Source organism: Camelina sativa, chromosome 17 (assembly GCF_030686135.1).
Source record: "Camelina sativa cultivar CO46 ecotype springtype chromosome 17, ASM3068613v1".
Lineage (NCBI taxonomy): Eukaryota > Viridiplantae > Streptophyta > Magnoliopsida > Brassicales > Brassicaceae > Camelina > Camelina sativa.
Window position 1 is genome coordinate 34633562 of NC_141896.1, and position 27211 is coordinate 34660772.

General features: G+C 36.9%; 5 protein-coding genes and 2 pseudogenes across 6 annotated transcripts; 2 read left to right on the forward strand and 5 right to left on the reverse strand.

Annotated features, from left to right (window-relative positions):
- Positions 1-1206: 1206 nt before the first annotated feature.
- On the reverse strand, positions 1207-2445 carry LOC147924723 (uncharacterized). The gene is made up of 4 exons (XM_087496918.1): positions 2305-2445; positions 1979-2248; positions 1697-1810; positions 1207-1596 (listed from the first exon to the last, which is right to left on the reverse strand). Exons 1-4 carry the CDS (start codon positions 2443-2445, stop codon positions 1207-1209), a joined length of 915 nt encoding a protein of 304 aa, XP_087353044.1.
- Positions 2446-7388: 4943 nt separating this feature from the next.
- On the reverse strand, positions 7389-8776 carry LOC104759866 (amino acid transporter AVT1J pseudogene; annotated as a pseudogene).
- Positions 8777-9042: 266 nt separating this feature from the next.
- On the forward strand, positions 9043-12088 carry LOC104758238 (cytochrome c biogenesis protein CCS1, chloroplastic). 2 transcript variants are annotated; one of them, XM_010481069.3, is made up of 9 exons: positions 9068-9579; positions 9665-9884; positions 9973-10084; positions 10194-10466; positions 10580-10845; positions 10996-11152; positions 11250-11333; positions 11499-11666; positions 11749-12088. In XM_010481069.3, exons 1-8 carry the CDS (start codon positions 9192-9194, stop codon positions 11646-11648), a joined length of 1650 nt encoding a protein of 549 aa, XP_010479371.1. In that variant the 5' UTR covers positions 9068-9191; the 3' UTR covers positions 11649-11666; positions 11749-12088. The 2 variants fall into 2 exon arrangements, with proteins under 2 accessions (XP_010479370.1, XP_010479371.1); XM_010481068.3 differs by having other exon boundaries at positions 9043-9579; positions 11499-12088.
- Positions 12089-12172: 84 nt separating this feature from the next.
- LOC104758237 (protein LATERAL BRANCHING OXIDOREDUCTASE 1) lies at positions 12173-13595 on the forward strand. Its single transcript, XM_010481067.3, has 4 exons — positions 12173-12406; positions 12487-12734; positions 12807-13134; positions 13216-13595. The coding sequence occupies exons 1-4, from the start codon at positions 12173-12175 to the stop codon at positions 13450-13452; spliced, it is 1047 nt and encodes a 348-aa protein (XP_010479369.2). The 3' UTR covers positions 13453-13595.
- Positions 13596-13701: 106 nt separating this feature from the next.
- On the reverse strand, positions 13702-14360 carry LOC104758240 (uncharacterized). Its single transcript, XM_087494373.1, has one exon. The coding sequence runs from the start codon at positions 14272-14274 to the stop codon at positions 13816-13818; it is 459 nt and encodes a 152-aa protein (XP_087350499.1). The 5' UTR covers positions 14275-14360; the 3' UTR covers positions 13702-13815.
- Positions 14361-19585: 5225 nt separating this feature from the next.
- On the reverse strand, positions 19586-20765 carry LOC147924724 (lectin-like protein At1g53080 pseudogene; annotated as a pseudogene).
- A 637-nt stretch (positions 20766-21402) lies between these two features.
- On the reverse strand, positions 21403-21957 carry LOC147924725 (uncharacterized). The gene has a single exon (XM_087496920.1). It carries the CDS (start codon positions 21955-21957, stop codon positions 21403-21405), a length of 555 nt encoding a protein of 184 aa, XP_087353046.1.
- Positions 21958-27211: the final 5254 nt, after the last annotated feature.

Below are 27211 nucleotides of genomic sequence, written 5' to 3' on the forward strand. Positions count from 1 at the left end.
CCTACTAAATCCGCAATATCTTGATGTTCCTGGGATTCACCTCCATCCAAGAAAAGCGCTGACTTCTGTCTATTAATGCTGAGACCTGAAGCACTCTTAAAATCCTCAAGTATTTGTAAGATACCAGCGAGGGAGGATTCTGAACCATCGAAGAAGATGAGTATATCATCTGCAAAACTCAGATGCGTAATGATAGGCGCTGAGCATATAGGATGGATTCCAAAGACATTCTGCATTACTCCTTTATCCAACTGTTTTGCCAAAACATCCATAGCGAGAACAAAGAGTAAGGAAGATATAGGATCTCCTTGCATGAGACCTTTCCTCCCAGGGAAATAACCAATAAGCTCCCCATTAAAAAGTTGTGAAGCACTCCTTGATCCATCCAATGAATTGAGGCAGGAGATCAATTGCAAGCAGGATATTGAGAAGAAATTGCCAATTCAAACTATCATAGGCCTTAGCCAAATCTACCTGAAGGCATCCTCGTGTAGTTGGTCCCGAGGCATGAAAATTTGTAACCAACTCGGAAGCAAGTAACACATTTTCACACAGCTGCCTTCCTTGAATAAATCCAACCTGATTCGCTTGAACGGCATCTGATATGAAGAGCTTAAGTTTCTGTTTGAGCAGTCTTGCGATGATCTTATACACTGTCGTACATCAGGATATAGGTCAAAATTGAGTGATCTGATCTGTACCCGGTACCTTTGGGATGAGGGTGAGAGCTGTCGCATTGAAGTTTTTTGGAAGATGTCCTGAAACAAAGAAATCCTTCACCGCGGCTATTGTGTCAGGGCCAACAACCTCCCACGCTTCCCACATAAACTCCACCAGGAAACCATCAGGACCAGGAGCCTTGTTCTTTGGCATTGACGCCACCGTGCTCCTAATTTCCTCATCAGTAGGAACTTGTATGAGCGTCCGAGCTAGTGCTTGAGAGCATTTGAAATTCACCAGACCCTTGATCTCCTCAACTGGCATGGGAAGAACTGCAACCGACTCAGTGCCTAGAAGGTTCTGATAATAAGCAATATGCATGTCCTTGATCTGAAGCACATTATGAATTCTCTTGTCATTCTCCCCTCTGAGACACTTTATTGCATTATTACCCTGGGTGGCAATTACTGATTTGTGGAAGAACGCAGTATTTGCATCTCCATCCTTAGTCCATCTAAGCCTTGATTTTTGTCTATAAAAGGTCTCCTAGGCTTTAGCGAAGAATTCCCATTTTCTTCGTGCAACAAACTCCTCTCTAAACAAAGTGTCCGAGGGGGAGGTTAACAACTGAGACTGAATCAATTCCAAGGCTTCAAGAGCATCCTTAGTCCTTTGTTGAATATTGCTAAAGCCTTCTCTGTTCAACTGTTTGCAAGCGATTTTTACCCTCTTCAATCTCTGGCCAAAAGTAAAGAGAGTAGAACCCATTGCGACTTCAAGCTGCCAGGCATCACGTATGACTTGCTTAAACCTGGAATGAGTGGACAGGAAGGAGAAATACTTGAAGGATTTATTGCTTCTCTCTATGAATGATGAAGTGAAAACAAGGCTCGGTGAATGATCAGAGTCACCAGGAGGATCAAATACTGTGATAGACTATGTGAATGTATCTCTCCATTTATCATTAATCAAGACCCTGTCCAATTTTCTGAGAATTGGGTCCTGAGGACGTTCATTAAACAAGTGAAGAAGGCACCTCTACTCGCATATCTGATAAGGACTTTTCTTCCAAGCAAGTTTGAAACTCTTGCATTCCTGAAAGAGGCAACTGATGTGGAATAAGAGAGTAATGCTCATCCGCTGCTAGAATCTGATTAAAATCCCCTAAGAGAATGAAGGGTACATCCTTAGATGGTGAGTTCTAAGAAACCATTGAAATCTGATCCCAAAGCTCCCTTCGCTGAATAGGAGTGTTATACGCATATATAAAAGCCACTGAGAAACTCTCTTTGGTCGCCGGTACAAAAACTCCACAAACCATTATCTGAGCAGACTTGTAAAAACAGATCACTGATATGGAAGGATCCCACACCACCCAGATCCTACCCAAGTCATCAAAATCATAATTATATTCTCCTCTCCAACCGGGAAAGGTATACCGCAAAACAAGAGCCGCATTCTCATCCGAGACATGGGTCTCCAAAACAGCCCCAAGTAAAGGCTTATTGCTAGACATCCAACTCCTCAAAAACCTCTGTCTAGACTGACTATTTAATTCCCTTATATTCCAACAAAAAACCTTCGTCATCTATAACCCAAAAATGAAGGTAAAGCTAAGCTCTTTCAATGAGACTCATGACTAACCAAGGTATTACCCTGATTAGCCTGAGAATCTGAGGAAACTGGATTTTCTTCAATTAGGAGGACCTTACAGTCTGGCACATGTACCCTTGGGCAGTATTTCTTCTCCTGTCTCGCTATACCAAACTGTTTTTTAGACTCCATCTTTGCAAATATGTGGGTATCTTATTCGGAACTATAAAAGTTACATTGGATTACACAAAGATTAAAATAAGTTTAATACATAAAATCTGATCCAGCTAGTATCAGGTCAACTTATTGTTAGTTCAAAACATGAGATGGCCAAATTGGAACATTAGATAGTGAATTTAGTGCAGTTTTATATTTTCTCCAAATTATTGGTCAAGCAAAACTAGTAGAAAAGTAACAAAAAATGTAGGATTCAAAAAATGAAGGAGTTAAACTTTTAGACGTAAGTTCAATCATTAAATGGCAATGCGATTTGGAAACAGTGCAGTGATCCTGATTGCACTACAGTGCAGTAATCTTAATTGCATGTCACTACCAAATATCAAAAGGATTAGAATGTAGTGTGATTCAAGTGTTGTTGGATATGCATATTTATAAACACGATGAACCTTCTCGTGGGAGCTGAGCATATAAACCAATACGGACCTATCCGGCTAACCCTACCAAAAAAATAATGCTAATCAATGTTGCAAATAACGTTAGATTTTCTTTTTGCCTATTTTCTGTATACGTATGATAGTTTCCATATACTTTTATAAGGCAATTGGCATGGCCATGCATGTTTTTAATGTTGCCGTCGTCTACGCAAACCATTAGTGAAGTGGGGCCTAAGACTTGAGGTTTTAGACGAAATGCTAAATCTGTGATATCTTTCTCTTTATAGCTACGAGGGTTTCACAGAGATGATAATGTCTGTGCAAACGCCAGTTATAATGATAATAATCAAAACTTCACCATCTCCTTCCAACTGAATAATCGCAGTAAAAATTCTGAACCATGTTTGTTGTAGTGAAAATAGCAGAGCTTCTCCTTCAGCCTCAAGAGTGGAACAAACTGATCAAAGTCTAGCTTAATCCCAACACTTTGCGTCGCCATATATAATTCCATTTAACAAAAGAATGGGTAGAGGGTCCAATATACACCAGCACAATTATTATGAACAACACTAGGGGAACAAAACAATCAGTATTATTTGCTTCTACACATTCCTTTGTATCGCGCTTTAGCTTGAAGAGCCGTATTATAAGGACTTTCTCGAATATTATTAAAAATAAAGTTGTTATGAGCTTTCTAATTTTTTTTTTTTTTTTTTTTTTTTGTGTAAGGTTGAATAACAATTTAGTTACCCAAGTAACCCAAAATATATGTACAAACTAGATTAGGATCCGTGCTAGAATACGGGTTGAAATTCTTTTTATTTATATTATAATTTTAGAATAAAATATAATTTATATGATTGTTTAAAAAAAAAATTTTTGGATAAAACATTATGCAATAAAATCATATGCTATATATGATGGTTTAAAAAAACACATATTTTGTAAGTTTTATATTGTAAATTTAGCAATTTTATGTATGAGAAATGGTTATCTTAGTTGTTTGTTTTTATTTTATTTTTTGAACATGTTTGGTGAAAGTTTTTTAATATGGTCCATGCTTAGGTAATATTTTATTTTCAATTGCACAATAAGATCTCAGAAATCACGATTAAGTGTGATAAATTGCCAAGATTTTATTCTTTTAAACGTCTAACAGTATATTTTTATGCCTAAAAGTATATATTTTGTCACAATACATGGAATACTAAAAATTTAACTTTGGAAATTGTGTAAATCATTGGAATATTCTCATTAAGATGATTCTTTGGGATATTTTTAAGTGTATTCATATAGCCCACAGATTGACCAATTAATGTATGACATTTTTTGTAACCAACATATATTTAATCTATAACCTATTTTGTAACCAACTTATAAAAATTATATAATCTACAAAAAAAAAGTTAGGTACTTCCGTTTTATTATATAGACGATTCCTGCAGTCGCCTAACTTACAAAAAAATAAACAATGGTGGGATCTCATATAATCGTTTTAGAAATCATAACGAAATGACATTCATGGCTCCGAACTCCTTGAAGATGCTACAACATTAATTGGATTGGCCAGCCTCTGCCAATGAATTCACTCATTATAGAAACAAGTTTGTTGATTTTCTATTTGTTGTAAATTGTAATATTTCATGTGAGGCTGTTATGTTTTCCTTAATAATGAAGCTCTTGATAAAATGAATAATCCCCTTTTTAATAAAACGGAAATACACGACTTTAAATTGGTAAACTATATAATATTAATATAGGTTATAACTAAGATTAATTATTTGATAGGGTATATATATTAATTATCCGATAGTTATATAGATTTAGGATTATGATCCTCTTAAAAAGGATATTCCAAATAATAAAATAAAATCTCAAAGAATATTTAAGTAACCATACATAGACAAAAGATCTCAGAAATTAATAGGAATTAATCACTCTTCTGTAGATTACAAGTCATTTCCGATTATACTAAAAAAAAAATCTTACCTAACTTTATCATAAAATTTAGACTGAATAACGGGTCAAAATTTGAATATTTAAATTCATTTCATATATTTTTTGTTGAATTGTATAGTTTTATATACTATAATAAAAAATTTAATTTGATTTGGAATAATTTAAATTAATTTGTATATATTATTTAAAAAATTTAAATAATTTAATTTGGAATCTTTAAAAAGAGTTTAATTTTATATTTTTTAAAAATATCATAAATATATGATAGATCAAAAAGTGAAAAATTATAAACAGTCTAATTAGATTTGTTATAGCACGGGTCAATAATATGTCACTATAATATAAAAAAAATTCAAGAAATAAGATTTCTTGCTAGAGCACGGGTTAAAATTTCAAAAATATGATTTCTCGGTTTAAATTTAAGTTTGGAATAATGTTTTTTGGTAGACTTTCTCTGTCACGATGATTTTGACACACATACGTTGTATATTTAGTCATAAAATTAGTATGCGTTATACTATAGGTTAACTCATAGAATTAACAGTCAAAATACAATACATAATTTTAAACACTTAAAAAATCAAATAAAATTAACAAAAAAAATTAATTTTTTTATCACACAACTTATGCGTTATACCGCTGGTCAAAATCTAGATATACTAGAATATATCTTACAGAATAAATGTTATTTTAATAAGTTATATTCAGTATATGATTTCATGTCATAATATTCCATCCAAAAAAAACCTTTTAAAATAAATAAAATAATCACATATGCGATATTTTAAATAAAAAATTACTAAATAAACAAAATAAAAAAATTTCAATCCTTGCTCTAGCAAGGGTCATAGTCTAGTTATATTTAATATGACACGTTGATTCGTGACATAAAGTTTATTAGACTATTACGTTGTTGAAAAAATAAATTTTGTCCAACAAATGACACGTTTTTCGAATGGTTATTAGCCTATTCCTGTTACAACAAAGTCAAAGTATATACTGTATACTAGGATATATCCCGTGCATAAAGCACGGGTCAACATTTTTTAAAAAATTTATAATATAATAATAAAAATTATTGTTTTATTTTTTTTTTAAAATTATTTTGTTTGAGATAATATTTATTTTTAACTGTTATGTAAATCTATTAGTCTATTTAAATACTAATTATTTTAGAATATTATAGTATTTTATTTTTGACGTATTATTACAGTTTTATATTGTTTATTTGTTTTATTTGCATCATATTTTGTGAAATATAAAATAGTAATTTTAATATTATAATTGTGAGTAAATAAAAATTATTAATTTATCATCTATATAAATTTAGTTTTACTAACCCACCAATGTGGAAATTAAAATACGCATTTTCATACATTGAGTAATATATCTTCTTTTAAAAAATTCACATCACAACATATGCAGAAAAATATGCATTTTATTAATTATAAGTATTATATGAAAGTTCTAAACAATTTGTAAATAAAATAAAATAAGGATGATATGAGAATCATAATTTGAAATCTTAACAAAATCTTCGAATTTAGTTATTAAAAATAATTGTATTGTATACTTAGATATAAAATCTTAGTTTTTAAAATTCTGATTGGTTTATATATTTTAAAAAAAATTAGTAATTTCGTCTATAATTTATTAGAGAGAGAAAATATTTTTTTAGATTTTTTTTAGATTTTTTAATATTTGATATGTGAGTGTTTTTTATTTTTAATTTAATTATATTTATTTAAATTAATTAATTATGCTTAATTAATTTTTTCTAATGGCAATTGAATGTAATTTTTAACACATTTTAAGGTTAGTTTCATATTTGTACTTCTCAATTAATATAGTAGGATTTTAAGCAAAATAAATATTATTATCATTATTATTAAGTATGAAACATTACATAAAAATATAGAAAGATTACGTAAAAAATAATTAAATAAAGATTTTCTTACACTAGATAAAAAAAATTAACTCGTTAAATATCATTAACTTTGTTTTTATCAGTGTTCAAGAAAGTGCTAGGCGGTATGTGGGCGGTGACCCAGCGCCTAGCGCCTAGAACGACTAGTCGGGGTTTAGGCGTTTTAAGGTGGTTTAGGCGTTTACATTAAAAAATATTATATATATATAAAATTATGTAAAAAATATGTTAGAATAAATAAATAATAATAATTTATAAATTATAATTAGTAAAACTACATTTATTTAATTTAGATTAATGACATATGACCATTTATAAATATGTATATGAATATAAAACTTAAAAATTTAATTATATTTAGTTAAAAATAAAAAAAATATATAAAATAATATTATGTAATTTTTATGCGGTCTAAGCGGTCGTCTAGACGTCTGCTGAGCGCCTAGCGCCTAGACGGCGCCTAGGCGGCCGCCTAGACCGCTTTCTTGAACACTGGTTTTTTATTACAGTTACATATATTATTACAATTTCACCACTCCAATTTTTTGAAAAGTTTCATAGGCAAAATCATGGAGTAGTAGAGTCTAGAAACTTGAGGGAAAACAAAACATTGAACATCAACAATCTTTATCAACTCACAAGTGAACAATGATCCCAACAATCGCCGAGTAAGTCCCCGTGACCATAAGAACTAAACCCATCACAATAATCACCACCAAAACCACACTCTCAAACTCCATACATCTCCTATATCCGTTACTGATCTTTAGATAAATTGCACATGGAAATACTATCGAAGTAAAACTAGTCAAAAGTGCGCCTATAAGTGACATTACATACCCAAACAATGGCACAACAAGTGCAACCAATATTGTTCCTAAAACCAGCCCGGTTCCAGTCAACATACGAATGCTTCTCCTTTTATAGTTTGCTTTCATCAACCGCGTATTGATTGCTTCCATGATGGGGGAAAGGATTAACGCATATTTGGTTAGGGCGCTCACGATTGTGGTAGAGATTGCTATTATCGCGCTGACCTTATGTGTTGGAAGGTTTAAAGTGATTTGTGATTGCACCTCTTCTCCATACATTAGATATCCAAAGATTGCCATCACTCCATATATCATTGATGATAAGGCAAAGCTTATGAAAAGAATCTTTAAATACACAAAAATAAAACAAATTAAATAAAAAACAATCTTGGTACGTAACTAAGAATGTTTTCCATGACAAATATGAGTACCTTAGGGAAATGGTTTTTCTTCTTCATAGAATTGTAGATGGTTGGGAAGACAGGATGTGCTGTGTAGCAAACAAGATACAAACTAACTGCAGTGGGGATTCCTGGCCAGCTGACCAAAACACCTTTGTTTTTAAATCCGACACCTTCAACAGCGCCGATCCAAAAAATAGACATTACTAGTATTAGTATACAAGAAACTAGGATCCCACCGGCTGATATATACGAGAGAAAAACATGTGTTTCCAACCAAACTGTTGGAACAACGATTAAAGAAGCGACAACGATAAACAAGTACTTTTTGTCGAGTATGAAACATCCACGAAATCGGATTGCCGCATGTGGAAACATGTGAGACATATTGTCAGCTTCTAAGATCAAGATTGCCGTGGCGACTAGGTACAGTTCGGTGTATATGAAGAAAGAGACTAATAACCGACCTTTCTTCCCAAACGCTTTGTACGCTATATCAGGGTAGCTACGAGTCGTAGGCTCGAGTTTAAGGCAACGTTGGAGGAGTAAACCAGTGTACCAAGTTGTAGCTCCAATTAGAAAAAAAGAATAGAATGCTAATCCATCCACCAGAGGAAAGTGCATAAGGAATAGCCAAGATTCCAACACCTAACACATATGTATAAAGCCTAAGAGTGGATTATATATAGTTCTATAAAAAAAGAAGTAGCACTATTATAATTTGATACCTGACAAAGAGTTCAAAGTGTTGAAACAAGCATGGACGGAGGAAACGCCAACGTCGCCGTTATTGTCGTCGGAATATTCCATCTCCGGGGGGTTTATACGTTTTTAATTGTTCTATTAAAGCAATTAAGACTCAACTCAAGTGTTCTTTAACCAAAAAAAAAAAAACTAAAAAGCTTGTAAACATGTCAATTATTGAGTAATGATGTGTGTGTGGAGTAACACATGCTTTGTGTTTTGCCAGTGTGCTTATGTTTATTTATAGTAAACCAAAATACTAAACCGAAAATTGGTTATTGAACCGGTTGAATGTGAAATCGGTTAAATATGAAACCGGTTAAATGTGAAACGGTTCGGAGTTTTATCTTCTTCTTCGTCAGAAAGAAAACACAAGATAACAGAGTTGCCACCAAAGCTCCCATTTTTATCCCCACCACACAGCAGAAGAAGAAGCTTTGAGGAATGAGAAGAAGATAGAGAGAGCTCAAAATTTTCGAATATGATTGTAACACTAAACCCTAGGATTCTCCATTTCTCCAAGCTCCATCCTCTTTCTCGTTCTTCTTCGTATATATACAGAACTCGAAATGTGTCTCTGACCACAAATTGTAAGCTTCAGAAGCCTGAGAATGGGAATCAGAGAAGCAGCGGAAATCTCACTAAGACCATTTCGCTTTCCGATTCGGCGCCGCCGGTTGTGGAAGAGACCGACGTGGAAGTTTCCGGCGATCGGGTTGTAAAGGGAGGTGGTAATGGTGGTGGAGGAGGAGGAGACGGAAGAGGGTTAGGGTTTTTGAAGAAGTTACCGAGAAAGGTTTTGTCAGTCTTGTCTAATTTGCCTCTTGCGATTACAGAAATGGCCACCATTGCTGCTCTTATGGCTCTTGGTAAGTCCTAATTCCTTGTTTTGGATGTTGGTTTTGTTGCATTAGGTATTTGAGAAACTGATAAAAAGTTTTCATCTTTTTAAAGGGACTGTGATTGAACAAGGTGAAACCCCTGATTTCTATTTCCAAAAGTATCCAGAGGATAATCCTGTGTTTGGGTTCTTCACTTGGAGATGGATTTTTACACTTGGGTTTGATCATATGTACTCTGCTCCTATCTTTCTTGGGATGTTGGTTCTTTTAGCTGCTTCACTTATGGCTTGTACTTATACTACTCAGATACCTTTGGTTAAGGTTGCTAGGAGGTTTGTGTTTTTCTTTTCTTCCTTTGTGCCCGTTTTGTAACTCCTTGTTTTCTAAAGAAGAAGAGCTCATGAGTTTAGTAAATTGCAGATGGAGTTTTCTGAAGTCAGATGAGGCAATTAAAAAGCAGGAGTTTGCAGATACTTTGCCAAGAGCATCTATTCAAGACTTGGGAATGATTTTGATGGGTGATGGATTTGAGGTTAGGATTACTTTTCTCCTTCTCAACTTCTTCTAGAGGTGTCTGTGAGGTTTTTGTTTGATTGTCTTGGTGTAAGTTGTAGTGATTTTTCAGTTTGTGTGTTCTGTAGGTATTTATGAAGGGTCCTTCATTGTATGCTTTTAAAGGTTTGGCTGGTCGATTTGCGCCTATTGGAGTACATATATCAATGCTTCTGATTATGGTGGGTGGAACCCTCAGTGCGACTGGGAGCTTTAGAGGCTCGGTCACAGTTCCTCAAGGGTTAAATTTTGTTATGGGAGATGTCTTAGCCCCAATTGGGTTTTTCTCAGTTCCAGCAGATGCTTTTAACACTGAAGTTCATGTTAATCGATTCACCATGGATTATTATGATAGTGGAGAGGTGAGTCTTTTGTTTTGCTTTCTCTGCTTTCTCTTCATGATTGAAATATCTTGTGACCATTCACAATTAAATAGAACTCTTTGTTTGATATTTTCTTTTCCCATGTTATGTAGATCTCACAGTATCACTCTGATCTTTCACTCCGTGACCTTAATGGGAAAGAGGTTCTGGGAAAAACAATTAGCGTTAATGATCCCTTGAGATATGGTGGGGTCACTATATACCAGACAGATTGGAGTTTCTCAGCCTTGCAGGTGACAAAGGATGGTGAAGGACCATTCAACTTGGCTATGGCACCTATTAAGATCAATGGAGACAAGAAGTTATATGGGACCTTCTTACCAGTTGGTGATACTAATGCTCCCAATGTCAAAGGAATGTAAGAACCTCTTTACCTTTGATGAACTTTTCTTTATAGCTAAGCCAACGAGAGTATAAGAGATGGAACTTATTCTTGGATTCTTTACATATTATATTTTGATGTGCCTTGTATAGGCCTTAAACTTTGCTCCTGTTGAGTTTTTTTCAGATCTATGCTAGCTCGGGATCTACAATCTATTGTTGTATATGATCTGGAAGGAAAATTCGCTGGAATAAGGAGACCAAACTCGAAGCTTCCCATTGAGGTTAATGGTATGAAGATCGTCATTGAAGATGCAATTGGAAGCACTGGTCTTGAGTTAAAGGTAAGAAACACTTCTTGAAATGGCACTGGCACATACAAAAAATGAGATCCTAGTTTCTTTCAATATAATATAACATCTTTTTTGTCTTGTTTCTCAGACTGACCCAGGAGTACCAGTGGTCTATGCTGGTTTTGGTGCTTTAATGCTCACAACCTGCATTAGTTACTTATCTCATTCACAGGTAAAAAGTAACACTAAAATCGTTATCAATCAAAGTCTTGTTTTATACCGATGTGTTCTGGCACTTGGGTCTACTAGATTTTGGTCTTCCACCTCTAGCAACCTCTTCATCATCTAACTCTGTTTTCCCTTTTTCTCTTATGTTTGTTTGAAACATTATATGAAGATATGGGCACTACAAAACGGAACAACATTGGTGGTCGGAGGAAGAACCAACAGAGCCAAGAACGAATTCCCTGATGACATGAATCGATTGCTCGATCAAGTTCCTGAGCTAATCAATAAGAACCCTTCAGTTGTCTCTGAGCAATCTTGATTAGCTCTTGGAACTCTGGTACATTTCAAGACAAAACCAATATAGTTGTACAGAATTATGAAAAAGGTATAGTTTTCAAGAACACATACACATTCTACAGGTTGCTGATCATATGGGAAGAGAGAGAGAGAGAGGAGCTATAGAAAGTTAGAAACTGAAACTTCAGAATTGATTTGCCTTGAGGTTTTGTCTGAAGAGTCAGAGTCTTAGCTTCTAGACCGTGAAGTTAGAGATAGATGGTGAATACTATTTTTTGTGGGTAGGTTTTCTTGTTTGTCAAGTTATATGATCTGTATGTATCTCTGTTAACTACAATTCATCGATACTACAATTGTTTTTTACTAGCTCTGTTATATTATCCTCTGTATAAATATTTTACCCTGTAAACAATAATATTATGCCGACAGAAAGTAAATAAAATAGTGTTTTTTGGGGCCAAACTGACAACAAAGTCAAGATCGTCTTCTTGTCTTTTGTCACAAATTGCTCATCAAACTCAAGATCGTCTAAAATCAGTAGCAACCATGGAGAAACCAAAGTTCAAGACTGTCCAAGAAGTGATTGCAGCCGGCGAAGGACTACCGGAGAGATATCTCCATGCACCCACCGGCGACGGAGAAAGTCAACCGCTTAATAGTCCCGTGCCGGAGATGGATATACCGGCCATCGATCTAAATCTTCTCCTCTGTTCTTCTGAAGAGGGTCAACAAGAATTGAAGAAACTATACTCGGCACTCTCTACATGGGGCGTTGTTCAGGTTTAACTCTCTTAATTTAGTGAAGATCAGAGTCATGAATCAATTTCTGTACAAGTTCTTGATTGAAGTAAACAAAGCAGGTGATGAATCATGGAATCAGTGAAGCGTTTCTTGACAAGATTTACAAGCTAACCAAGCAGTTCTTTGCGCTTCCGACCGAAGAGAAACAAAAGTGCGCGAGAGAGACAGGTAGTATCCAAGGATATGGAAACGATATGATTCTGTCGGATGACCAAGTTCTTGATTGGATCGACCGTTTGTTTCTCACTACTTACCCTGAAGATAAGCGTCAACTTAAGTTCTGGCCTCAAGTCCCAACCGAGTTTAGGTAAAAATACTTTGCAGACACCATCTTGGTTCATTTGACTCTGTTGATTTTGACAATAGTTACTTTCTTCAGTGAAACTTTACATGAATATACAATGAAGCAACGAGTAGTGATTCAGAAATTCTTTAAGGCTATGGCTAGATCGTTGGGATTAGAAGAGAACTGCTTTGTAGAGATGTATGGAGAAAATGCTATCATGAATGCAAGATTCAATTTCTTTCCTCCATGTCCGAGGCCAGACAAGGTTATAGGGATTAAACCGCACGCTGATGGCTCGGCTATCACACTTCTCTTACCAGACAAAGATGTCGAAGGGCTTCAGTTTCTCAAAGATGGGAAGTGGTATAAAGCTCCAATAGTCCCTGATACAATTCTGATCAATTTAGGAGACCAGATGGAGGTAACTTAAATCATATAGATATGTTTTTGTAAGATTGATTGGTGTAGGTTTGACATAATGATCTAATGTGTGTGTGGTCAGATAATGAGCAATGGGATATACAAGAGTCCGGTTCATAGAGTGGTTACAAACAGAGAAAAGGAAAGGATATCTTTGGCAATGTTTTGTGTACCGGGTCCAGACAAAGAGATTCAGCCAGCGGATGGGCTTGTGTCTGAGGCAAGACCAAGATTGTATAAAACAGTTACCAAGTATGCGGAGCTCCACTACAAGTACTATCAACAGGGTCGAAGAACTATTGAAGCTGCATTGATCTAATAAAGTACTTTCATAAATGGGTCTGTTTGCTTGTTGTTACTTGGAACACTTGAACTTTAAGAACATATCGTTTGACGTTATATATCAAAGCTAATGATCAATGGTGGTGAGCAAAGCTCCTGGAATGAAATTGCCTTCTTTGATATGGACTCGTCAAATTAAAGGATTGGATAGTTCGGTGATGCTTTGCTAATCGCTTTACAATTGAGGCTACTTTAACCATTGATACAAAACCGTAACTACTGAACATAATAAGAAAAAACTGATTTATTGATAAAGGTTTGTTATATATCACAAGTTAAAAACGACTAAGAGCTTCCTCTAGTTCCAAAATAAAATAAACAACGACCACCACCAAAAACCTCAACAGATGCCACAAAATCCTTGACCGCCACAACGACCACCACCAAAACGACCACCGGTAAAAAGATTAGGAGGTCCACGACCACCGAAATAAGGACCACGACCACCGAAATAAGGACCACGACCACGACCATAACCACCTACAAAACGACCAAAATCGTTATATATATATTCCTCATCATAAGATGATTCATCCATAGGCACGCTCTCTGCCTCAGCCTTTACAAATCCAGTTTTAACTTCATTATTTGACCTAATCAATGAGATCAACAGATCCATCTTTTCTTCCATCTTATTAAGACGAACACCAAACCCTTCCAGTATCTCCATCGCATCAGATATTTTCTTCTCAACCGTCATGTCTTTCTTCTGGTTCTCCAAATTATCTTTAAGCGTCGACGTCGTGTCCTTAATCACACAAGGAGCTGCTTCAGCAGTGGTGGCGGATTTATTGTCCATGAAAAAGATGAGAAGAACGTCTCTAGGTTATAAAAAGAGAGAAAGCGCAAACCCTAGACAGCTGCTTAAGGAAGAAGGTATATGTAGAGTCTTTTTTTTTTTTTTTTTTTTTGACAATTGTAGAGTCTTTCTTTTTATAAGAGCTAATTGCGTAAAAACAAAGCCATTGAGCCATCTCTTTATCTTGTTATTTTGACAAATGTAATAAAAAAGTTATCTAATAAACTACAAATCTTAAAAGTAAAAAGATTACACTTTTTTCGAAAAGATATATGAACATATATTAATAAAAAAGAAATTATACAATAAATTACAAATCCTAAAACTAAAAAGATTATACTCACTATTTTTGAAAATATAAAATAATAAAAAATAATTTACTAGAAATCTTGGGATATTTATTGGGAAATCCCTCAAAATACCACAATTTAAGTTTTTTTCTAAGGAATAATACTATTAATTAATTTCAAAAAATATAGTAAACACAAAAATTTGATTATTTAGGGCGTAAAAATTATTTTATGTTTGGATTATAAATTTTATATAGGGTATAGTTTTTAGGGGTATCCTACTCTATTAACTGAGAAGTACATTTATAAAAATAACATTAAAAGTGTAAAAAAATATATTAGAATGCCATTAGAAATACTACAAAAAGGGTCTGATCATTAAGGATTACTAGGATAGTACCCGCGCTACGCTGCGGATTGTTTTTTATATTTTTTTATTATATACATTTTTATGTTTATTTTTTTATGTTGTTTGTAATTTTACTCTGTTAACTTTCTCATCACAGCTCATCAACCTATACGATCATTATAAATTTAATATTTTTCAAATAGATCAACATGTATAGGCAGACATTTAAGCAGCTCTTTCTCATAAAGCTAAAGAGTGTCAATCACTATTAAAAATAACTCACACTTGCTAATGCTCTTATAAGATAATTTTTGAAGAACACCAACCACATATATGAGCATAACAATGCACCATATTATGTTTTAATATATATATTTTTTTGTAAACATATTTTTAAAAGAACACACATTCTATGAACACATCAAATTCATATTTTCTATTTTTAACTAAGTTTTGGAAAATAGCTCTGCTCAGCTTAATAATTAAACTAAACCATAACAATTTAATAATTAATAACAACTCCATTTTTAGTATAATTTTTTTGTAAACACATTTTTTAAAACACATATAATGTAGACAAATCAAATTCATATTTTATACTTTAAACTATGTTTTGGAAATAGCGTTGCTCATTTCAATCATTAAACTAAACCGAACTAATAATTTAATAATAACAACTCTATTTTTAATATAATTTTTTTTTGTGAACACATTATTTAAAACACATATAATGTAGACACATCAAATTCATATTTTATATTTTTAACTAAGTTTTGGAAAATAGCGTTGCTCATTTCAATAATTAAACTAAACCGAACTAACAATTTAATAATAACAACTCCAGTTTTTAACTTAAAAAAAAATCCGTTTACGATCTCATGAATACGATTCAATAACTAATCCCAAGTCTAACTTAATAACTTCAAGATCAAAATCAACTTCCTAACAGCGCACTAAAAAAACCAAAGCCCCACTTCGACAAACCCACTCAAAACACTGAAACAGAGATTAGCTCAGTCACTCATTTTTAAAAAAGAGCAAGTGATATAAGCTTGTGTTTGTGCTAAAAAAACAGTAGAAATGGAGTCTCCATGGTTTACCCTTTGCTTCAGGGATAGCCCATTCTTCTTGTGTCAGGTATCTTCGTACACTTAATCGTTGTTTTTCTATTGGATTGCAGTCGCGGCTCTTTGCATTCAATATTGGATTGGATTTCGTTTTTAGTGAGTTCCTCTAAAGTGTAGATTGACAAAGAACCGATTTAAGTTCTTCTATATTGAGTTCAGTGGACTTATTTGAACCATTCTCAGCTTGTGCTTGTTTTAGAGGATCGGTGATCCCACACATACCTTTGCTCTTCAAGTAGAGCTCTACTTGAGGGTATCTATCACATATGTCACCCATTACTTCTTGAAAATTATTCACTTTCATTGTTCCTGAATTGTCCTTAACTGCTTTCTTGAATATATCAGCTATGTCTTCCTGCAAAAAACAATCACAATCCCAAAGCATAGGAAACAGAGAACCCCTATACACCATGAATAACTGCTAGCCCAATTTAGCTAGTTCATATTACAAGAAAACTCAGTACCATGAGACATTTGATTTCCCACCTGACCAATTTGTTTCATAAAATCTTTGAACTGGTACGGTTAAGAGGACATTTAGATAAACCCTTATTTTGTGAAGCTCCGGGAGAGAAGTTGATCGCCCGACGCACGGGAGGAGAGATGGCACCACAAGGCTTCGTGGAGAGTTAATGGCCGCTCCTCCTACCTTGTAACGGATCTTTGAGAATGTCCAATAGGGTTTGGTCCGATTCTAGCTAAGTTCAATTCCAAGAATGTCGAATACTCTCTTAGGGCTTTTCCTTTAGGTGGTTTTGTTGGATTCCCTGATAACGATCCAGACAGTGATATCCCTGTAGACGATAAAAACCTTCTCAAGAATCGACCGATTTGGGATAGAGTGATTGTGGTTTCAGCTGGGATCTTTGAAATCATTGATTCTCTTGAGATCCATTTTGGTTCCTATGTGTTCCTCTCTGTTTCCTCAATGATCCTATGTCTCTGTCTCTGTCTTAGAGTTTCGAGATCTTACCTCTTCTTCGGCCAATTTGGAACATAATAGATATTTTGGTTTTTTTTGGTTTGATATTTACACGTTGGCATTTTTGCTTAGGTGTATTGATTGTTATATTTTGATTTGCTATTCATTTTAAATAAGGTGTCAGTACATGCTTGAATTTAAAATATGATGTGTCAAGTTCTGGATAGAAACATACTACTTTTATTGTATTGATTAAAGGGAAAAATGCCAAAAAAAACCCGAAGTTATTTTTATTTAGACGTTTAATACCCAATGATTTTGCATTGGAATAAAAATACACCAAATAATAAAAATGTGTCATTTAAAACCCAAAATAATAAGTGTTGTTATTTTCATACCCACGATATTTCAACAAAATCAAAATTCCATTTTTATCCCTGATTTCCAATTAATTATTAAGATGTAACTGAAAAATTTTCGGTTTTCTGTTAACCATATCAAACCGAGAATTAATCCCGGTTATCTTTTTTTCTCTCTCTTCTTCCTCCTCTTTCTCTCTTCTTCATCGTCCTCTTGTTTCTGGAAATTTTCTGCTTTTTAAAGCAAAAGAAACTTAATCGATTCCTTTTTAAACCGGGAATTCTACTTCTTTCTTTTTTTCTTCCTCCTCCTCTCTCTAATCGTCGTCGTTTCATCTCCTTCTGACGATGCGTACAGATCCTGGAACTTGACGACAATGTTGGCTCGTCTGGGATAGATACTCGGACGAAGAATCGGAATCTGATATTGGAGTTCGATTCCTTTTTGGGTTACGTCTGCTTTGGATCCCAAACACCCTACGACAAATTCGATTCATTGTTTGTTCTAAGATTGTTTGAATTTCATATTATTTTTTGGGTTTCCGTCAAATTCAGACCAAGCACCAACACGAAAACATAGACACCATCAAGTAATTTCTGCTACAGAGAATAAGAAAACGAAATTAAAAAAAAAAAGAGAGACGCTATAACAAAAAAAATCAGAGCAAAATCTGATTGATACCTTTGAATATCATAATTGTTGTCACATTCTGCAAACGTTATCACTTCTCTAAAACACCTAATCTTCTCCCCTACGCGGGCACACACAGTCAAAAAAAGATTAAGTTTTTTTTGCTTTAGAAAGCAGAAAATTTCCAGAAACAAGAGGACGATTAAGAAGAGAGAAAGAGGAGGAAGAAGAGAGAAAAAAAATAGATAACTGGGATTAATTCTCGGTTTGATATGGTTAACAGAAAACCGAAAAATTTTCAGTTAAATCTTAATAATTAATTGGAAATCAGGGATAAAATTGAAATTTTGATTTTGTTGAAATATCGTGAGTATGAAAATAACAACACTTATTATTTTGGGTTTTCAATAACACATTTTTATTATTTGATGTATTTTTATTCCAATGCAAAACCATTGGATATTAAACGTTCAAATAAAAATAACTTTGAGTTTTTTTTTGGCATTTTTTTTATTGATTAAAACCATTTAGTTAAGGTAGACGAAATATTAGGTTATTAAATTTGTTGCTAAAAAAAGGATATTTAAAAATATCGGCTATACCGTATAGCCCAGTTTGGTAATTTCAATAGAAATGCCTCTTAGTATGATATTTGACGTTTCCTATTGGACCGTGACAATAGCCTTAGCCCTTGTACTCAATCCAAGCTTTGTATTTATCTCCCACGCACCACTACTCAAATTCATTTTCTTAAATAATCACCGGTTTACTTTCCCAGTTATATAGTCTTTAATCCAATATATAACCGGCTTTCTCAAAAACCACTGGATCACACATCAACAAACTTGTCTTCCAAGTTGTGGAAGAACTCGACAGCGAGGAGAATGAGATGGTTGTTCGTCTTTTGTTCGGGTTACCTATTAAGGGAAACGATAAAATAAAGATGAAAGAATGTTTATGTAGCACGATAAATAATTGCAACCTTTTGTTAATGTTGTTTGAGATAAATCACGATAAACTACTTGGTTTGCTAGGTTTCAAAACTAATGAGCTCATCGTTGGTTTTTGTAAGGCCTTTGTTTGTGGTTTGGTTCAGGTGTTACTCGTTTTGGAGGCACCCCTTAGCTTGAAGTTGTAACCGGTACTCTCTTTCAAGAGATATATGAAATGGAAAAAGGTTTGTTAAAAAAAAAAAAAAAAATCACGATAAACCAACAAGGCAACAACTAACGAAATAAGTACTTTTATAAGTTTCTTTGCATTATGCAAAAATATTTTATGACAAAAATGAAAAAAAAAAAGGTACAGTACATGCAAACGAAAACGCGGAAAGCGTTTGAAACAATCAATTCTATCACCTTTGTTGGTTTCGTTAAGAAAACTGATGGAATTATGGAAACATCTTACCGGCGACTGGTTTTGTTTTTTTCGTAGTTATGAGAAGGAAGGAAGACAAAAACGAGACCGTGGCCAGGGAGGGTGTTTAGGATTTGCATTTTGTTTTTGATGAGCAAATGTGGCGGCCGATCAATATACAAAATCAACATAATTTGCTGTTAGACTAGATCAAACTGGTTCGACCGGTCAATTTTTTAATTTTATATTGAGTTAAATGAAAAATAATTAAATTAAATTTTAATCATAAATTTCAGTTTGATTTTTGTATATACCATTAAACCACGTTTGAATAAATTCAGGAAATAATATAATTATTAAACTGGTGACAAAGATAACAAAAGGCAAAACACAAATCAAACCAAACAATACCAAATTAAAATAAAATCAAAAACCAAACCAAAATTAATTGATTTTGGCGCTATTCTCAAAACTCTAGCTCCAAATGTCGTGACGCTCGATGCCACAACCCATCGAACCGGCAAAACCGGTATACATTGTCTCAAGAACAACCTCCGAGAGATTAACTTGTGTTTCGATCAATGCCCTCTTGTTTCTTTAAATGCGCAGGTGCAAGCATAACAGTGACTTTACTGTTCTTGTATTCAATCGAAGTCTTGTAGTTATCCCCACTACTAAGCTTCACTTCCTTAAATGACTATTGATTCTTCCCTCCGGTTCTTGTTTGAACCCAATACCCAGCTTTCTCAGAGACCTTTGAGTTAACAGAGTTAATATTAATACCAACATGATTATCATTAATATCGCCAAAACGTTTGTCTTGGAAGACATCAAACACGACCGCAAAGAGATAGTTATTAGGATTGCCATTGGTTGTGCGGTTAACTAGACCGAGGAAGCCACGGATTGAGTCTTTGTCGTAGTTTACGGTTGGGACCACGATGAAGGCGAGACCATGACCGGGGTTGTTAGGGTTTGACCGGCGAGGAGTGATGGAGAAAGTGAAAGATGTTTTGAAAGAGTAAACAGAAGAAGAAGAAGAAGAATAAGAAGAAGTGTTGTTGGATGCTTTGAATGGGATTGGATCCGTGTAAAGGCCTTGACCGTGTGAGAATGGAATATTGTCACGGGTCATGGAGAGAGCTCCGGACCGTCTCATGCCATCGGCTGCTGGTCCGAGCTCGGCGTATCCGATGAAGAATAGATTTGTTCCGTCGAAGTTGTTGAAGTTGAATTTGAAGGCGGAAATGGTTTCAGAGCTTGATAAAGCTATGAACAGAGCAATGAAACATAATTTTTGGATTTGCATTATGAGTTTTGTGTACTTGTGTTGTGTTTGATTTTGGTATATTATGGTAAGGGAAGGTTGTGTGTATTATATATATATAGGGTGGCAAGAGTCATCCACATTGATTTTTCAAACATATAAAGTGGTCAATTTAGATAACGCAACCTCGGACACATGAAAAGACTCATTATTTTATTTTTCAGTTTAGCACTATATATTTATTTAGTAGTTTCAATCATATCAAAAGACAAGTTTTATAACAAAACAAAAGTAGAATTCAGATGACATATGGAATATGAATGACTGAAAAAAGGTTTTGGCAAATAAAATTGGTAGACTGAGAGATGAGTGGTGCTCTACCGCTAGGATGGTGCAGGATGGTTGAGTGACGGACTTGACAGGTATGGACTGAACATATACTGAAACTGAATGATGGATCACATCTTCTTGGTAGTATGAAGAACGCCGTGAATTAGTACCATTATGTATCCTCCAAACAAACAATTGTACAAAGTGGACAGTGTTAATCTCCCCAAGCAATTTATCCTTCTTCTGCTGAACATTACCAAAAACTTCTTTGTTCCAGTCCATCAGCGTCTCCTGCAACCGCTTGAGAGCTACTGGAGTAACAATGCGCTATTCCAAGAGTTGGCTAGCAGCTCCTTCAAACTCGAGTGCAACAATCATGCTGCTTCGAATCTGAAGGGACGTTTTGTTGGATCCAACATCACCTCCGATGAGAACTTCACAAGCAAAGGCGCATGATCGGAGGCTAAAAAAGGCAGGTGTTGCACCGTTGCCTCCTGCTATTTCAACCGAGCATGTGCACAACACATAACACGATCGAGTCTCTTAGCCACAGCAAACCGCTCCTCTTGTCCTCTTCTCCAAGTGAATTTGTTCCCCTTGAACCCCATGTCGATCAGAGAGAGATCATTACTCCACTCTCCAGAAGCTAAAGAATTCGATGACAGGCGGCCATTACCACCCGACCGCTCTTCCAACCGGAGAATTGTGTTAAAATCTCCTCCTATCACCACAGGACCCTCTGCCCCTTTCACCGCATCTCCCAGTCTACCCCACAATCCACTCCTCCTGCTCGCCGTAAGGGCAGCATAGACCACAATCCAATTAACAGAATCCAATCCATTAACAACCTTTGCGTGAATGAACTGGTCTGTAGATTTGACAATACTCACATTCCCAATCCCAGTCCGCCACAGGAGCCAAAACCCCCCACTATGTCCCACCGCATCCACCCAGAAAGAGTTCTCGAACCCTAAGCCGTGACAAATGCGTCCTGCTTGATCACCACCGGCGTGAGTTTCAAACACCGCCAGCATATCCACAGGAAACTTCATCAATAAATATTGAACTGATCGTCTAAACTGGGGTTTATTTTCCCCCCGGCAATTCCACAAAATGCAATTCATCCTTACTCTGCAATAAAAGAACAGAACTACCGAGGAAACCCATTAATCCGACCGAACAATCCCTCCGCTCTCTGTCGACGCATTCTGGGCAATAATCTCCACATCCATGGGCAGGGAGTTCGAGACCAACTCATCCGCCCCCACAACCCGTCGTCCCGGCTCCTCACCATCATGATACTATTCAACCGCCGGTGATTACAAACCTTCGGTTTTCAAACATTCCCCGACTCCACTCTCATCCGTTTTCCCGAGGCAGATAGTTCACTCTGACCCCTTAGTGGACCATAGACAAGCCCTTTTGTAGATCTTGCAGATTTCGAATAAGTGGGCTTTGGCCCATTAGCCTCAGATTGCTTCTTCACATGCCTTTAGTCTTTTGCCACTTCTCGCGCCTAAATTCCACACTCCATAGCCCCAAAAATCAGCCCCTTTCCTTGAACACCACTCTTTCCATTATCAATTGATTTTGAGTATGCATATTTTCTTTATTCACTCCTAGAGGATCAACTACTTGCCTTATCTCCTCTCCATCAATATTTTCCCCCAAATTACCAAAAGTATTGGATACCGTAATCAATGCGGAGTCCTTCACCACCAAAGGAACCCGGCGGTCAATACCACCACTATTTGACACTGCACTCGTCGAGGATCTCTATAACACCCCTATCCCACTATTAATGATGGGATAGGCCGTGGTTCAATAACTGGTCGAGTGTGTTGGGGAGTCCACGTTAACTGTTTTGGCGGGAATGGTTAGCGACATATATTAATAATGTTCGTGCTAGCATACGCGATAATTGGCGGGAACAGTTATTGGCGTAAGAAAACACGCGGCTATGACATAAGTGGTGGTTACTGGGAGGAATGCGTATTTAAGAAATTATGCGCGTCTTTCTTGGACACAGACGGGAGACGACAGTTCTGTTCGCAAGAGAAAGAGAAACACCGTGTGAAATCCAAGATTTAGAGAGGATGGCCGGGTTCTGGGGAGCGGTTATCGATAGTCTGTTCGATGATCGGATTATGTATGTCTTACAATTCAGTATGTCCACCGGATATCGAGATGCACGATCGATGTGTGGGATCGGCGTGCGGGAATGGAGATCGAGCCCGAGTCAGTGATGGTACGCTGGTTGAGCGAGTCGGTGTCGATGTGATCGGGAGTACGTGGTGTATGAGCATCTGATGGTTCGAGTGTATCCGGCAGTTACCGGAGGACTGAACGATATCTGACAGAACTGTATGCGTGGGCGAGTGATCTGTCACGGATTTTGAAGTTTCAGTAGTACGCGGTACACATCACCGAGAGTGTTGGTATGCGGTACCAAACTCTGTTAGTGTGGTACGCGGTACACATCACCGAGAGTGGTGGTACGCCGTACCGGACTCTATAGGTGGTGGTACGCGGTACGCATCACCGAGAGTGGTCATACGCGGTATGCATCACCGAGAGTGACGGTACGCGGTACCGGATTCTGTTAGTGGGGGTACGCGGTACGCATCACAGCTCAAAGTTGTCAGATCCACTCGAACCTGTTCCCCGAGACCCTTCGCAATACCCATCAAAATGGATCTGTGGTAGTAATGCACCGGGATGTTTGTGATCCGGACCCAATCAGGGGTGGTGACAATATCATCAGTCAGCGGATTAAACTCCAGTACCCAAGCCTACACCATGAGATAGCTCCCAAAAACTCTCCATGGCCCCCCAAATAGTACAGCAAGGTATTCCTCCTCCCTCTCAAAACATACCATAAATTTTTGGCGAGAAAAGTCCATCACGAACATTGCACCATATGGTTTCCACAACTCCCGTAGCTTTCGACTCAACACCACTATCGAGACATGACATTCAAGGACCTTGACAACCATACAGTTTTTCCATAATCCCTTCATCACCGCCAAGACTTCCTCTCCAATAGTAACCACTGGTTCACGGTTTACTCCGTTCGGGAACTCCAACACCAATCTTTCCGAAACAAAATCATCCGCCAAAACTTCCTCCTGGATAGGTAACCCCCCACCATTACATCCTACAACCCTCTGCACCCGCGACTAAGACTTATCCAGGGGATCTCCTGGCGGTTCTGGGGAGCGGTTATCAATAGTCTGTTCGATGATCGGATTATGTATGTCTTACAATTCAGTATGTCCACCGGATATCGAGATGCACGATCGATGTGTGGGATCGGCGTGCGGGAATGGAGATCGAGCACGAGTCAGTGATGGTACGCTGGTTGAGCGAGTCGGTGTCGATGTGATCGGGAGTACGTGGTGTATGAGCATCTGATGGTTCGAGTGTATCCGGCAGTTACCGGAGGACTGAACGATATCTGACAGATCTGTATACGTGGGCGAGTGATCTGTCACGGATTTTGAAGTTTCAGTGGTACGCGGTACACATCACCGAGAGTGTTGGTACCGAACTCTGTTAGTGTGGTACGCGGTAAACATCACCGAGAGTGGTGGTACGCAGTACTGGACTCTGTAGGTGGTGGTACGCGGTACGCATCACCGAGAGTGGTGATACGCGGTATGCATCACCGAGAGTGACGGTACGCGGTACCGGATTCTGTTAGTGGGGGTACGCGGTACGCATCACAGCTCAAAGTTGTCAGATCCACTCGAACCGGTTTCCCGAAAACCTTCGCAATACCCATCAAAATGGATCTGTGGTAGTAATGCACCCGGATGTTTGTGATCCGGACCCAATCAGGGGTGGTGACAATCTCATCAGTCAGCGGATTAAACTCCAGTACCCAAGCCTACACCATGAGATAGCTCCCAAAAACTCTCCATGGCCCCCCAAATAGTACAGCCAAGTATTCCTCCTCCCTCTCAAAACATACCCTAAATTTTTGGCAAGAAAAGTCCATCACGAACATTGCACCATATGGTTTCCACAACTCCCGTAGCTTTCGACTCAACACCACTATCGAGACATGACATTCAAGGACCTTGACAACCATACAGTTTTTCCATAATCCCTTCATCACCGCCAAGACTTCCTCTCCAATAGTAACTGGTTCACGGTTTACTCCTTTCGGGAACTCCAACACCAATCTTTCCGAAACAAAATCATCCGCCAAAACTTCTTCCTGGATAGGTAACCCCCCACCGTTACATCCTACAACCCTCTGGACCCACGACTAAGACTTATCCAGGGGATCTCCAGGCGGTTCTGGGGAGCGGTTATCGATAGTCTGTTCGATGATCGGATTATGTATGTCTTACAATTCAGTATGTCCACCGGATATCGAGATGCATGATCAATGTGTGGGATCGGCGTGCGGGAATGGAGATCGAGCCCGAGTCAGTGATGGTACGCTGGTTGAGCGAGTCGGTGTCGATGTGATCGGGAGTACGTGGTGTATGAGCATCTGATGGTTCGAGTGTATCCGGCAGTTACCGGAGAACTGAACGATATCTGACAGATCTGTATACGTGGGCGAGTGATCTGTCACGGATTTTGAAGTTTCAGTGGTACGCGGTACACATCACCGAGAGTTATGGTATGCGGTACCGAACTCTGTTAGTGTGGTAAGCGGTTCACATCACCGAGAGTGGTGGTACGCAGTACCGGACTCTGTAGGATGTGGTACGCGGTACGCATCACCGAGAGTGGTGATACGCGGTATGCATCACCAAGAGTGACGGTACACGGTACCGGATTCTGTTAGTGGGGGTACGCGGTACGCATCACAGCTCAAAGTTGTCAGATCCACTCGAACCGGTTTCCCGAGACCCTTCGCAATACCCACCAAAATGGATCTGTGGTAGTAATGCACCGGGATGTTTGTGATCCGGACCCAATCAGGGGTGGTGACAATCTCATCAGTCAGCGGATTAAACTCCAGTACCCAAGCCTACACCATGAGATAGCTCCCAAAAACTCTCCATGGCCCCCCAAATAGTACAGCCAAGTATTCCTCCTCCCTCTCAAAACATACCATAAATGTTTGGCGAGAAAAGTCCATCACGAACATTGCACCATATGGTTTCCACAACTCCCGTAGCTTTCGACTCAACACCACTATCGAGACATGACATTCAAGGACCTTGACAACCATACAGTTTTTCCATAATCCCTTCATCACCGCCAAGACTTCCTCTCCAATAGTAACCACTGGTTCACGGTTTACTCCGTTCGGGAACTCCAACACCAATCTTTCCGAAACAAAATCATCCGCCAAAATTTCCTCCTGGATAGGTAACCCCCCACCGTTACATCCTACAACCCTCTGCACCCACGACTAAGACTTATCCAGGAGATCTCCAGGCGGCCCCCCCCCCATCCCCAAAATCCACCATAGTGGCGTCCTGATCACCTCCGTAAGAAACCCTAGAATCGCCCATTTATCTCTCCAACGAGATTTTTGTATTACTAATTGAATTTTGTATTTGTTAATGCTCACAATTAATTTATATTTTCAATATTTCTAAAAGTAGGAAGCTTATTAACATTAAAATAATAATAAATTAATCATGAAAAAGGAATGAGAGTGAGGGGAGATTATGATTTATCCCTTTAAATATGATATATATCTTAACATCATTCAATATTATTCATCACTAAATAAATATGAAAATTAAAATCAAATAAATTATATTGCCATTATAGATGCTCTAATTCTCTATAATTACAGTAGGATATTTATATTATAATTGCTGGAAAAAAAATGTATATTATAATTAGGTGCAATGAATCTTAGATTGATTGATATCTAGTATACTAACTATTTAATAAATTAACATAAAAGACATAGACGGTCTATGATAGACTTTTTAAAAAAAAAAAAAAAAACTATGCTATATTATGATTTTTTTCCCTTTAAATATAGTGTATTAACTCTTCATGTTTTGGTGCGACCTTTTAATAGAAGATGAAACTTTTCAAAACCAGGTATTTGCCACCACTCCTAGTCAATCTCCTAATACGAATACACCTCTATTTATATTTGAGAAAATAATTTGATTTGGTTTAGTTAGTTGAGTAGCATTCAAGTTATGGGTTCGATCATGAAAAAGTATTATTCTTTAAAAACACGATTCAAGGCATGTTTTATCCTCCATACGCATAACCAGATCATACACATTCATGGACCCTTAAACTAGTATAATCTAGGATAAACACAGAAGAATAAATATTCCTAAGAAAGACTTTACCACCCTTAACTATGCA

What these genes read in the sequence shown, in the direction of transcription:
- LOC147924723 (XM_087496918.1), bottom strand. Translation starts at nt 2,445, where the DNA reads ATGGAGTCTAAAAAACAGTTTGGTATAGCGAGACAGGAGAAGAAATAC. An exon ending in CTAATCAGGGTAATACCTTG is followed by an intron (nt 2,249 to 2,304) that starts GTTAGTCATGAG and finishes TTTGGGTTATAG; the next exon opens with ATGACGAAGGTTTTTTGTTG. An exon ending in TATCAGATATGCGAGTAGAG is followed by an intron (nt 1,597 to 1,696) that starts GTGCCTTCTTCA and finishes ACATTCACATAG; the next exon opens with TCTATCACAGTATTTGATCC.
- LOC104758238 (XM_010481068.3), top strand. Translation starts at nt 9,192, where the DNA reads ATGATTGTAACACTAAACCCTAGGATTCTCCATTTCTCCAAGCTCCAT. An exon ending in TGCTGCTCTTATGGCTCTTG is followed by an intron (nt 9,580 to 9,664) that starts GTAAGTCCTAAT and finishes ATCTTTTTAAAG; the next exon opens with GGACTGTGATTGAACAAGGT. An exon ending in TGATGGGTGATGGATTTGAG is followed by an intron (nt 10,085 to 10,193) that starts GTTAGGATTACT and finishes TGTGTTCTGTAG; the next exon opens with GTATTTATGAAGGGTCCTTC.
- LOC104758237 (XM_010481067.3), top strand. Translation starts at nt 12,173, where the DNA reads ATGGAGAAACCAAAGTTCAAGACTGTCCAAGAAGTGATTGCAGCCGGC. An exon ending in CAAGTCCCAACCGAGTTTAG is followed by an intron (nt 12,735 to 12,806) that starts GTAAAAATACTT and finishes TACTTTCTTCAG; the next exon opens with TGAAACTTTACATGAATATA. An exon ending in ATTTAGGAGACCAGATGGAG is followed by an intron (nt 13,135 to 13,215) that starts GTAACTTAAATC and finishes GTGTGTGGTCAG; the next exon opens with ATAATGAGCAATGGGATATA.
- LOC104758240 (XM_087494373.1), bottom strand. Translation starts at nt 14,274, where the DNA reads ATGGACAATAAATCCGCCACCACTGCTGAAGCAGCTCCTTGTGTGATT.
- LOC147924725 (XM_087496920.1), bottom strand. Translation starts at nt 21,957, where the DNA reads ATGAAGTTTCCTGTGGATATGCTGGCGGTGTTTGAAACTCACGCCGGT.